Source organism: Cebidichthys violaceus, unplaced genomic scaffold (genome assembly GCF_023349555.1).
Source record: "Cebidichthys violaceus isolate CVI_PGR_0920_01 unplaced genomic scaffold, fCebVio1.0.p SCAF_10, whole genome shotgun sequence".
NCBI classification, from domain to species: domain Eukaryota; kingdom Metazoa; phylum Chordata; class Actinopteri; order Perciformes; family Stichaeidae; genus Cebidichthys; species Cebidichthys violaceus.
The window spans coordinates 6,565,737-6,579,046 of record NW_027176263.1 but is presented as its reverse complement, the minus strand read 5'-3'; the positions used below and the strand labels follow the sequence as shown (position 1 = coordinate 6,579,046).

The window sequence follows — 13,310 nt, the reverse complement described above, 5'->3', positions numbered from 1 at the left end:
AAAAAATATTTAGAATACATGTAGTGTATTTTTTTTAAATAATTAAATTATAAAGTAGCTATAACTTTGGGATACTGTCAGTGTCTAGGCCAGCAGAGAAGGCCTTGAAGGCCCTGACTGCTTAAATAGGCGTCGGTAAATCTGACCTCACTGGATTCTTAAAATCACCAGCTCTTGCAAAGAAAACATGGTCCAAAAAGTTTTTCTTGTCATGCAAATGGACATGTGAGCTGTACCCAGTACAGTTGTGTTTACTGAACTATCTTATTGCGATAGTTTGAATTAGAATGTGAGCAAAGAGGGTGCAGCCTTGGTTTCTTGACAAATTGTCAAGGATGCAACTCACAGTGTGGCCTTTTTGTCCGTTCTTGGCAGAGCAGAACTAATGTAGAAAATGGCAGCCATGATGGTAGGCAGAACGACAGAAACTGTGACAATGACCATGTTTGTAATAGATGTCTGGCTGGTGAATCAAACAAGCACCTCGGACATCCTGTGCGACAACAAGACCAAACAGAGACAGAAGGGCAGAGTGTTGACACTCAGATCATTTTTGCATTAAAAGGTTTGATCCAACAAAAGCTAAAGTGGTGTCTGGTATTTGCGCATATAAGCTAATTCTGGAAGTTGGGATCTGTGATAAAAATAATCTCAATTTGAGTTACACTTTCTGAGAACTTTTAACCACATTAAGACACTTCATTTTGTGATTTTGTACCAATTCAGCCGGTAAGTAATTATAAAAAAGTATGTGAGTCAGAGACTTCAATCCCTTGCAACGGTGTTTCTATAAATCATATATGTTCACAGGTGGGAAGCCGACGTTCTTATCACAACAACAACAACAACAGACCAACCAGTAAGGAGTCAGGTGTTGTTGTTGTTTCAGGAGCACATAATCAATTAGGTCAATCACTGAGTGGCTGCATGGCAAGGCCTTGATAGTCTTCACATGCCAAAGCCACTTGGTAAGAGCTCTCTTGGTAGCAGATTAAAGGATCAACCTGTAATTGAGGACTTCGGGTGGAGGTGAACCTGGGATGAGTGAACTGCAAGTGACTGTGCACCTGGTAAGCGAAACAGGACACGAGGACAGACAGGTACACTCCTTTCACCTCATTTGCATCAGTGGAATTGGGAAGCCAGATGCCTGTTGTACATTCATGTTCCTTTTCTTGTAAATGCATTTCCTCTCACCGGTGTAACAGACGAGCTACAAAGAGCAGGCGGTGTCGTGATGCCGAGCACATTGTGGACCAAGTTGACAAACAAGACTCAGTAAACAGCGATTCAAAGAACGAGAAGAGTTGTCACAGTTTCGTCTCTCCCTCATCAAAGTGGTGCCTCAGTTATTGGTGAGTAATAGCACCGTCTCCATCTTGTCCTGGTGTGGTGGTTCTTCTTCTCCTGAAAGTAGCTTAATACTAGGAATAGTTCAGTCTGTAGACCAATAGTTTAGTTCTAGTCTAGAGTTATACTGTATATCCTGACAATAGCGATAACATGGGGAAAACCTCAATTCTTTCAATAAGGTCAGCTGAAATATTTTTTGAGGATTTCTTGGCAACATTTAGATGGTAAACTCCCTTCCCCAAGTGTATCCATCCCAGCTATGTTGTCCTGCATATTTGGGCTGTGTTGTTGCTTGTTTGGAAACCACACCGTTGCAGATATGGGCTTGGAGGTACTTGGAGAGATTGGGTGACCGAAGAAAATCACCTTTTTATCCAGCAAAAACATATTTATAACACGTTAGGCTTGGCAACCCTGTCATTTCCTCCTGATACTCTCAATAATCCAGGAAGCAAAGTGGCATAAATACCATTTGTTGGAAAGTAACCCTACCAATTATTTGCTTCTTTCCCACCGCTCTCCCTCTTCTTTCCCACGTCCCTCCCTCCCTCCCTGGGTGTTTTTCTTTAAGACCCTCCCTTCTCTCCCTCCCTCACTTGTTAGTGCCAGTGTTCTCCAGGCGAGCACACAGTCAGCTCCAACTTCACAGCGAGAGCAGAGCATATCAGGTTTCTACAGGACCTGCAGAGTCCCACGCCCCCTACTGAATTACTGGAGATCAGAGCAGCGCGACTGTCCTTTTATGTCTGACCAAGGAAGGTGAGTTGACTGAGAGCAAACAGCCAAATGATCACTCTGCTCTCCTGTTTCTATACATTTTATTTTCCTCTAGGTTTCTGTCCCTTCCTTCTCTGCTCTCTTTTGGCTGTGAACTCACTCTTTTACCCTCTCACTCACACCCTTACCTCGACAAGTGCCTTGACCAAGAGGAACTCCTCAGACAGTTTGTTTCCAGAGATGCTGTATGTACAGTAAATATCCTCAGGCTGCTGTGTGTAGGTTAAAGAGGGCGATCACGGTTTTTAAAAAGTAGACTCTTTTCTCTGATTAACCATAAGAGGAAGTAGATGTGTTCAGTTACTTTAGGGCTTTACCCTTGTTAAGTTATTTGCTTAAAAGAGCTACACCTATTAAAACATAGTTAAAACATAGTTAACATAGTTGTTCAAATACTGTGTGGGAGTTTCATAAAGGCAGAAGACTTTTTTTCAACTTTTATGAGTATAATGTTTATACTCTCAACTGCTCTGAGAGACAGTCATGGGTTTTGAGGTGATGCAGGTATCTGCGGCATATACAGCTTTTTTTTTGAGTGTTTACACTAACAGCACAATGCTGACACCACAGCCATACGTGTTGTAATAATCCCTCATTTGTCCCAGGACTTTTCCTGTAACTTTTAAATGTCAGCACATCATCCTGTACTCAATGACAAACTCCAAAGTCTCTGGTTAAGTAGAGAAGTAAGAAATAGAAGCTTAAAGGTCACTGCTTTTCTCAGAAACAAAATAGGCGTTGGCTTAACATTTATATTTCCCATTTATAAAATGCCATTGTAACATTTCTTCTGCAAAACAGCAGCAGTTTTTAGTTTTTTTTGCTGTTGCCATTTTGTAACAAACTGCACTGCGACCTCGTTCTCTATGACTCAGTCTGTGGGTTTCCTCTGCGATCTCTATAATTCTGCCTTGTATGAGTGTGTCATTGTATTCAGCCTTTTTGTCTTGGTTTCCAGACGCATCAAGACAGAGCTTGTGCCATGAGGTGATCACTCTGTTTGTCCAGCCAAGTCTTTCCCCACCTGTAGACATGGGATTTTGTGAGAGCGTGGGGGCTTGGAGGTGGCAGGGCAGCGCTGGAGCGCTCAGGGCCGTGGTGGGAGTGTTGCTGCTGCGGCTCAGCCTGGCCCAGTCCGTCCCTCCACAGGCTGTCTGTCCCGCAGTTGCGGCCCCACAGAGCCTCACCCAACCCCAGTACCAGCACACAGTGGAGGAGGACGCCAGTGTGGGCTTCATGGCAGCTCTGGTCCAGTCCTTCCTCCACACAGTCCAGCCTAACCCCTTTCCTAAAGGTCAGTGTCATCAGTATTAGTCACTAATCAAACACTGTGTCTCATGACATACAGGACCCTGCCTACTTACTCATCGCATAGCTGTATTGCTTTGTCCAGGCTTTAGCTCACAGAGCAACCAGGTGCAACTTAAATTACATTGAAACCCTTTCACACTCACAGTTTCCCTACAAAGGTGACTTATCAGTTTTAGCCCTCGAACCGACAGGATTGGTTAATCAGTGAGTCAATGGAACTTCTTGTATTTTCTTTGGACAATCTTTAACCTTTATGTCCTGCTCTGATGTTAGGCCGCTGTTTCCTCTTACCCAGACTTGTGACACACCTGAGGTCTTTTGTCTGTCCCTGTGACGTGATGTAATGCTCCATAACACCTTCTCTATTACTTCCTGCTTGCTATCGATTTCCAAAAGTTAAATAAAGACAAAGACATGTTCAACAACCTTTGCCAAGTTAAAAATCATTGCTCTCAGTGATCGTCATGTTGGATTTAAACCAAGTGGATTTAAACCACTAGCAACTTACTGAATTAGGCATAAAGATACTTCTGTTTCACTTCAAAACATTCCATGTGAACCGCGTCAACGGTTGTTCAAACACACTGTCTGCTATACGCTCTATGATACGGCAAATATCTTGATGGCTTATTGTAAACTGTGGGTTTCTGCTTTACAAGCCTGATGTGATAATTATTATAATATTATATTGCTCTGCGGCCTTCTGTCCGAAAGCAGGTGATCAAACAGAGGGCTTGATATTAAATTAATATTAAAAGTAAAGCGTTTTAAAGTAATATAAAAGCTATAAAATGAGAAATGTAAAGCGATGAGGAAAAAATTTCGAAGGCCATTTATATCAGACTGCATTCAAAGGTGATACAGACAGATGGTGAGAACTATATAAATACCTTGTGTGAAGAGCGCCTGCACAACACATCTTCTCAGTTACCTGCGATTGTGTTTTGTGAATAATATCCAGGGCCATAAACTACAGGCTTTGTATTGTGTTTTTTTTAACGTGTTTGTGTAAAAAAACTCTCTCTTGAAAGCTGTCCTGGTTTCCTAGTAACCCCAAGATGGAGGTGTCAGATTTCCACTTTTACAATGCTAGAGATTAAAATGTTTGTACGGAGCACAGGACATATTATACCCATGGAATAACAATTAGCTATCCCTGTCCTCTGTGGTTTCTGTTGTTCAAAAACACAAAATCACAAAGAGCTTTGTGTTCTCTCGATTTCTTTTCAGATCTGATCCTGAAAATAGTCCAGGATTTTGAAATGCAGTTAAATCAAAAAATCATCAAAGAAGTAAGTGAATGTACAATTATTTACATATAACTTCTATATACAGTATATGTGTGTGTGTGTGTGTGTGTAATCCAGTTGGTAATCTGAGAATGTTCCTTTCATGTTAAAGCAGCTTTATGTGTATTTATCTGAGTCGACTCAAGTTACTGAGACCCATTCATCCTCTCTGATTGTGGACTGTCACCACAGTAATGTAAAACTGCCTGCTGATGTCTCTCAATGTTTGACGTCACAACAGACCACAGAGACTCTTGCTGCTGTTCTGCCATCTTGTGACACGTATTTGTCTGTGTGTGTGTGTGTGTGTGTGTGTGTGTGTGTGTTTCGTGTTCAGGCCCTGGTGTATGAAGTGGGGTTCCTGGTGTGTGCAGCCATTGGCGTCCTGTACATCGTTCTTATGCCCATAATTGGTTTCTTCTTGGCGTGCTGTCGCTGCTGTGGCAACTGTGGTGGGAAGATGTACCAGAAACAAACGTCCTCCATTCACTGTCGCAGAAGAACTCTCTACTGGACTGCATTCGTCACCACAGTCATTCTCCTGTGAGTGTATGTGTGTGTGTGTGTGTGTGTGTGTGTGCGTGTGCTCTCATCTGTGTTTTTGGACAGCATAATGATGTGTTATCTGAAATTAGAATTCACATAAAGACAGCTTGAATGTGCATGCCTCACTGCCTGTGTGTTTCTCACACAAATTGAAATGTGTGTGTGTGTGTGTGTGTGTGTGTGTGTGTGTGTGTGTGTGTGTGTGTGTGTGTGTGTGTGTGTGTGTGTGTGTGTGCATATTTCTAGGGCTGGGAACATATGCATGTTCAAAAGTAACGAAGCCGTCAAAGTGAGTGTGGACCAGAGTCAAGTGGAGCTCAGCATAACTATAGACAACATCCACTCCTTCCTCACTGCTGTGCCTCAGGTAAGAGGAAACCTCTTGATGAATCAAGAGCATGAGTATGGAAAAATACAAGAGTCAAAGATCTGGGACCTCAATGTCGCAGCATTATCAGATTAGTCACATTATGTCCTATGCACCTGCCATCAAAGTGCTGTGAGTCGACAGCTTTTGTGTGAAAAGCAAACAGACCCCCAAATTCTCCAGTCAGACTGGTTAAAGACCAGCTCTGCGCTCTGCAGTGTCAATACACTTATCTCAAGATACAAGAGAGTGCGGGAAAGCAGGGTAGGGTTGTGTTTGTTGTTCTTTATTTGCAAAAGCTGCTATATACGTTTAGCTTGTGTAACCCATATCCTATGAGCACACTTTGAAATCATTTGTTTTTCCTCTGCCTATCTCCAGCAGGTCGACCATGTGGTGAATGAGAGCTACAGAACCGTACAGGAGGTGACCAGAAACCTAGACGGTAAGAACAGGGAACTAGTAATGTATAGATGGAGGAACCACCTTTGTTCACCAACAGCTGCGATACGATGTCTGTTCTCAACCCTGATTAACACCTCACACCTTGTTTGTAACAAATCAGCCATTGGACCTCAGTTGGGAAGAGAGATCCAGGAGCGATTCAGAGGAACCCTGGACCCAGCGCTGCTCTCGGTTAGACTGCTGGAGCAAGGTAAAGTGTGCCTGCATGCTCTGTCCTGTTTCAGTCTGAGCATGTCAATGCTTGTGTGCATATTTAACAGGAGATCAGTAATCACGCAGGAGGGGTCCTGCTCATCAGTACATTGTGTATTTCACTTAGAATACACTTCCAGACTGGAATAGTTTTATTTTTCTAAACATGCTCCCTTGCAGCAGACAGCTGCAAATTAATTCATTTAAGAAAATTGTTAATCCATTGGGTTTTGTAGTTGAGTGTGTAGGTTTGTTTTTTTGAGCTGCAGTAATTCTACCTTTTCCAAGATGACAAATTAAGTGCTGATGCATCATTTACCGACGTCGTTCACTCACTAAAAGCAACTCGATTATACCTCCCTAAATAATCAATCTCTGCTCTCTTTTAGTGCTCAGTCTTTCTTTACAACTTCCATTCATTTCAGCTTTTTAAATTACTTCTGATCTCAAAGCTAGCATCAAAAAAGTCATAGTCTTAAAATTATTGTTTCTTTTGAATGTGCATAAACCGACTGTGTGTTTTTCATTTGTGAGAGCAGAGACTGCAAACATCAGTCTTCAAATGAACCATCTGAACTCATCTTTGGCCCAGTTGCAGTCCAGCATGGACCGCCTCCAGACCAACTTCACCGCTGTTAAAAATCAAATCAATAACACTTTATCCAACCCAAACTGCATTGGCTGTAACAACCTGAAGCCTGAGCTGCAGAAACTAACACTGGACACCTCCATCACTGTAAGTCCTGATTTTGTGTTACCTAGTATGTAGCAAGGGATATTTCTGTGTTTTCTTTTTGAATGGAGTCATGTCAGCTCAGGTGTTTTGAGCAAAAGAGTTAGGTCTGACTTCTCAGATTTCAAACTTCCTGAAGTAGAATCAGCGCCTTTATTGGGCTTGACAAGACATCATCCTTATTTTTATTTAATGATTAATTGTTTATTAATTTATTAATTTATGCAGTCAAACTCTGACGCAGGCTGATACACTGTGAAACATGATAATAGCTCTTCATTTTTGGCTTCGTCTAAACAGCTGATTTGTCCTCTGAGTCCTCCCATCTGTTCTTCTCTATTCCTCCTACACTCCTCTAACTCTGACACATGCAGACTCTCCTCTGCTCTCGTCTTTTCTCCTTTCCTCTCTACTCATCTAATTTCATCTCTTCACGTCTTCTCTTCTGTCTTTTACCCTCTTCTCCTCACCTCTTGTCACCTCTCCTCTTTTCTAGTCCCCCCCTCGTCTCACCCCCTCTTGTCTTCTCTCTTGTCTTTACCTTTCCTCTCGTCTCATTCTCTCTCCTGTCCTTTATTCTCCTCTCCTCTTTTCTCATCTCCTCTTGTCTTGTCTTCTCTCATCTCGTCTTCTGTGGTCTGATCTCCTCTCATCCCCTCTCCTCTCCTCTTGTCTCGTCTCATCTCATCTTGTTTTGTCTCATCTCCTCATCAGTATTTAAGGGAATGTACAGAATAATATATAATCTCCATCATGACAAAAGAAGGGATACCCATCAAAAGTCTTTGGTATCAAGCCATTTTATTGTGGCCCAGTGGCTCTTTATTATTTATTATTATTATTTATCTAAAAATGTACAAAGACTTGCTTTGCTGAAGACTGCTGCCCTCGTCTGTTAGCTCGAAGTATAACATGTCATTACATGTGACGGCTGGTTACAATGGTTTGTGTCTCGGGTTTGTTCTCCACAGATTCCCAGCTTGAACGAATTACAGTTTGCAGTGGATGAAATGAACAAAGCTGATCTCAAATCCAAAATTAAGCAGGTCAGTGACTTCTATATAAACAAATATATAGTACTTCAATCTTGATAAAATGATGCCTGCCTTATTGACACATCTGGAAAAGTGGATGGAGGGAAGAGTGTTACAACTTTTAATCAAAGATAATGTAATAATTGTTTAAACACAACAGACTTACTTGCTTTTTTCAAAGAAAAGAGCTTGACAGGAAGACACAATTCAACTTCAACACTATATTTATTATGATATTATAAACATGAATTCACTGTCTTTCAGGTGGAGGACTATTTCAAGAGCATCCCCCAGAGGGTGACCAATGGAACCAAGAATGTAGTTCAAAGTGAGTGATGACATTAACTGTCACAGACTTTAGGCCTCTTTCAAAATATGAGTGTCTTTATTAATTTATTTAGTTGTAAGATAAGATCAATTAATTTTTTTATATATATATATATATATATATATATATATATATATATATATATATATATATATATATAAAATGTATGTGTTTTTGTGTGTCGCTGTGTTTTTTAGGTAGCAAGGAGCAGTTAGGTAACATACAAACACAGATCTCTCAGGTTACCAATGACATCCCTTTATCTGCTCTGACCAATGTGTCGGAGACGCTGAACCAGCTGCAGAGAGATATTGACAGAGTCACACCAGAGTTCAAGAGAGCTGAGCATATTAGGTAAAAAACCCAGATGCGCTAACACATGAGATCAATGCAAGAAAAAGCCAAAAATCACATACAAGCAGTCACCATGTGTGTAAACCTCTTCAGATGGGGAGTGTGTGTGGCCCTGTGCTGCGTGGTCCTCCTGGTGGTGGTGTGTAACTTCCTGGGTCTGGTCCTGGGCCCTCTGGGTCTGACACCCAAAGCAAACCCCACGGAGCGCTCCTGCGCGGCGGATTGTGGAGGCACCTTCCTCATGATGTGAGTGCTGGGTTGTAATGTCAGATTCATTTTAGCGTGAAAAGAGGGCAAATATCAAACTGACTTACCTCTTGTTTGACATCTGACCTGGATGTGGTTGCAGGGGTGCAGGTTTCAGCTTCCTCTTCTCATGGCTGTTCATGATTGCTGTGCTGCTGCTCTTCCTGCTGGGCGGGAACGTTTACACTCTGCTCTGTCAGCCCTGGATCGACGGACAACTGTTAAAGGTAGCAATAAAAAAACAAACACACACACACACACACACCAATATCTGCAGGGATCTGAAATACAAAGCAGCTACAGATGCCTTGTGTTAATAATATGAATGCCTCCTCTCTCCACAGCTCATTGATACTCCAGGTTTAATTCCAGGGTTGGATATAGGTCCAACTTTGGGATTGAAAACCGACATCAATATCTCTGATATCTATAGGTATGTGATGCAAATTCCTCTCTCAAACAGGAACAAATACAGATGTGCATGCATACACACAGGCTTGTCCCCATGTAATTTAGTTTGATTTGCTCTGTTGTGACATCTATTACACACCTTCATCTACTAGGCTTTTGCATTTCTTTTTCTTTATGGGTCTAAAGTTAGTGGGATTCATTAAGCACTGTAAATGTATAATTGTGATTAGGTGTACAAATAAGTTTGACTTCATTGTTTACAGAGACTGTGAGAAAAACCAGCCTCTGTGGACAACGCTCCACCTGTATGAGCTCATAAACCTCGAAGACCTGCTCAATGTAACTAAAGTGAGTTTCCTAACAGTCCTTTTCAATTGCTCAGAATAAATAATGTTCCAATACAGTAACTTTATTCAACGCATGTTGAAATGTGTCGGTCACACACACAGTACACAGAGCAGATCCAGCAGCACTTTGAGAATACAAACATCACTCTGTCCACCATCACTCTCCTGAGCCCTGAAGTTAAAAACCAGCTCAGACGCTTCTCCAACAATGCTACAAATATTGACTCCACTGCTGTCATGCAGCAGGTAGGCATTATTCATCCTCATTACATGTGTCCACGCGTGACTTGACGTTGTCATCAAGTGTCCCTTACTTGTCTCTTTCAGATGAACAACATTTCCAGCATCAATCTGAATACAACAGCAGATAAACTTGATGAGCTCGCCACCTTTCAAGTGAGTCACATTGACATAATACATAATGCCCTATTATCATTTTACACTTTACTCTGCTTCTCTGCGCAATAAACACGTCACATGATTCCTCACTGAATGCCATTTTTTCTGACGCTTTTGTTCGTTCACATAAACACCCATTTGCTTGTTTCTAGAGCAAAAATGATACTCGAGAAGAGCTCCAGAATGAGGCCAGGGACTTGAGGCAGATCCAGACCGATATAGAAACAATCATCATCCCGCAACTTGTGAGTAGCCTGCCCCATCTCGGCTGCCATCTCACCTAATGTCCTTATTCTGGTTTTCCCATGTTGGTCATTCATCTGAATATAAACTTCTACTGCTTTTGCCCTCAGGATAACCTGAACTCAACCATCAACGGCCTTGGATCCACAGCAGAACAAATCAATGTGAGTGCACTGACTAACACCTGAAACTGCCAAGAATAAAAGTAATTCTGCTCTCTTTCTTCCTGTGGCTCACTCTCTCTCCACTCCGGCTCTTATAGGGAACAGTGGAGGAGGTGCTGAGCAACGTGGGAGCAGCACAAGACTTCCTCAACACAAATACGACACAGATTGTCAAGAGCGTGAGTAGAGCCATGAGTCACATGAGTTAGAAGAAAGAGTGCTCCATGTGGTCCGTTATTGCCTGTGGTCAGTCAGTCATTTAGCCAGAGGGGGGTGAGGAGGAGGTGTGCTGCTTGCAGTTGAAACAATGTGCTCATTGGTTCCACATCAACAGCGCATTCATTACATTTACTGTCTAATCGCATTTGTCTTCAGTTGTAGTTTTGCAAGCTTTTTAGCAGATTATGGTAGTATTTCCTTTGAATTGATTTAGGTAGATTTACTGAGGGGTCTAGGATGTCATGTTTTGTCGTGTAAACGTTGTTGGTAGGATTGTAACAAACCTGACTGCATCCACTTCAAATATCCAGTTGCACTTATATCTTGAATTGCATAATCATCACCAATCATTTATTTAAAGGATATGGCTGGCGTTATTATTGTTTTCATGTCAACAAAAAACTGACTGACTGATGTAGACAATGGAGCTCTATTACACAGAGGTAACTGTGTCATAACTTTTCTGCACAGGCAATACTCGTTAGTTAGATTAAGCAATTGTTAGTGGTTTTGGTCTTTTTGTGGAATTTGTTGACAGTAATAGAAATATAGAATATCACCAACCTTATCCTTTAATGTTTGATTCATTATGTAAAATGGCCTCTGTGCATGAAATGTGCTGTATGAATAACCTAATTCATTGCCTTGCCTAATCATACCGCCACTGCAGTTATTTACGGGTCACTTCAGAGGATTTACCCAGAATTCCACATGTTGAGTTGGCCTGACGTTCCACTGATTCCTCATGACCTCCCACATGAAGCAAGGAAAAAAATTTGTGGAATTTACTCTTTCTCTCTCTCATAATCCTAGGAGAGCAGGAAGTTTTTGGACTGTCAGCTGGGTTACTTCATTATTTATGCTGACTGGGCCAATGTTACAGTAAGTTTTGTTCAGATTTTTACAATTTGAACATACATACAAAGTATGTGTCCGATGGTTGTAGGTTTGTACTGTTGCTGATCTGTGTACTCTCCCTTAGATCACACAGCAGGTGGGCCGCTGTGGGCCGGTGGCAGGAGCTGTGGACTCTGTTGAGATTATCCTCTGCTCATACATAGTGGAGTCTCTGGTGAGGATCAGATGTTGTTTGCTCCACCTACAGCTGTACATAGTGAAATGGCAATGTTTGTGTTTGTCAAAATCCCTCTCTTTTTTGTACCAGTCCTCATTGTACCCGTGCTCTGTCTTTCTAGAACGCGTTCTGGTTCAGTCTGGGCTGGTGCATGATCTTCTTCATCCCCAGCATCATCTTTTCTATCAAACTAGCCAAGTACTACAGAAGAATGAAGTCTTCTGATGTCTACGAGTAAGTAGCACAAACTGAAAATTACTAACATCTACTAGATGCATTTACTAGAATCACATGACTGATTCATTTGACTGCTCTTAATGTCTCCAGTGACCAGTTAACTATGAGTCACATCCCGCGGGCCCAGATGAAGCTCTCCTGAGAGGACGGCATATGTGGGTTACAGCTTTAAATGACTGTCGCATCGCTTGACAAAATAGAGACACATGGTGCACTCCTGCACAGATATGGCACATTGTCACTCTGGTGAAAAGTTGCAAACTAAAGAAGAAAAAAAAATCTGTGAGGTTACTTATTTTGTATCTGTTTTTAATTCAAATTTTTACCAGAAGCAAAGTGACTGCAGTAGTCATACATACATGCCAATCTTTTAATTGACCTCAGGGCGACACAGGGCATAAGGGAATCGGCAGGGAATTTTTCATAATTTCAAATAAACATCTCAAAGAGACTTATTATATGACATTAATGTTTTGTACATATTTAACACATGGACTGAACTGCTGCTGGATTCTGAGAATATAGGCTGTATATTAAAACTGTAAAACATCACATTTACACATTTATATACAGTGATTATTGTGTGCAGTGCTCTCGGAGAATGCAGCAGTGTGTTACTGTGCCAACAGGCTTTTTATAATGTCCCAGCCTAATTCCAGTGGGAAACACTTTTTAATTAAATTCGTCATCACGTTTGCACTAATATTGGAAATTTAACCACACATTTTTGTATGAATCATGAAATGAATAAACTTTTTGTGTGATTGGTAGAACTGATATATATATGGCTGCAAATATGTTTTTGTACATATTGATTTTTGTACTTTGAACTGCTTTGTCCTCAGTAGTAGATTGTGTTTTATATTTCTGTTACTCAGCACTTTATATGGTTAATTTAGTCAATGTGATTCAGGTGTTGTGAAAACTACTGTAAGTAAATTGCCACTGATCAACAAACGAGTCTGCTGTGCATTTTTCTACCTTTTAACCGTAACATGAGTGGAATCCCAGCGATCAATCAGTCTGTTTTCCACACAAACCATGAAAGTGCTTTTCACAGTGCACATTTGCAGCCCAGCATATCCCTATGGATCGAACATGAACCTTCATCACACTGCAACTGTTCAGAATCTAAGTTTAACAAACCCTGCTATGGTATCAAATACACTCTACAGTCCCACAAAATAGCAGGTTATGATTTACTCGGGTAGACAAGGATG

At 41.4% G+C, this 13,310-nt stretch overlaps 1 protein-coding gene across 1 annotated transcript; it reads left to right on the top strand.

Annotated features, from left to right (window-relative positions):
* Nucleotides 1-1,944: 1,944 nt before the first annotated feature.
* Nucleotides 1,945-13,041, top strand: prom2 (prominin 2). The gene is made up of 24 exons (XM_068722823.1): nucleotides 1,945-2,112; nucleotides 3,089-3,424; nucleotides 4,672-4,733; nucleotides 5,068-5,273; nucleotides 5,523-5,643; nucleotides 6,025-6,088; nucleotides 6,209-6,298; nucleotides 6,840-7,036; nucleotides 8,005-8,079; nucleotides 8,332-8,395; nucleotides 8,593-8,749; nucleotides 8,843-8,995; nucleotides 9,099-9,222; nucleotides 9,340-9,428; nucleotides 9,670-9,754; nucleotides 9,856-9,999; nucleotides 10,081-10,149; nucleotides 10,305-10,397; nucleotides 10,506-10,559; nucleotides 10,658-10,738; nucleotides 11,592-11,660; nucleotides 11,761-11,850; nucleotides 11,975-12,087; nucleotides 12,181-13,041. Exons 2-24 carry the CDS (start codon nucleotides 3,163-3,165, stop codon nucleotides 12,230-12,232), a joined length of 2,514 nt encoding a protein of 837 aa, XP_068578924.1. The 5' UTR covers nucleotides 1,945-2,112; nucleotides 3,089-3,162; the 3' UTR covers nucleotides 12,233-13,041.
* The last annotated feature ends 269 nt before the right edge of the window (nucleotides 13,042-13,310 follow it).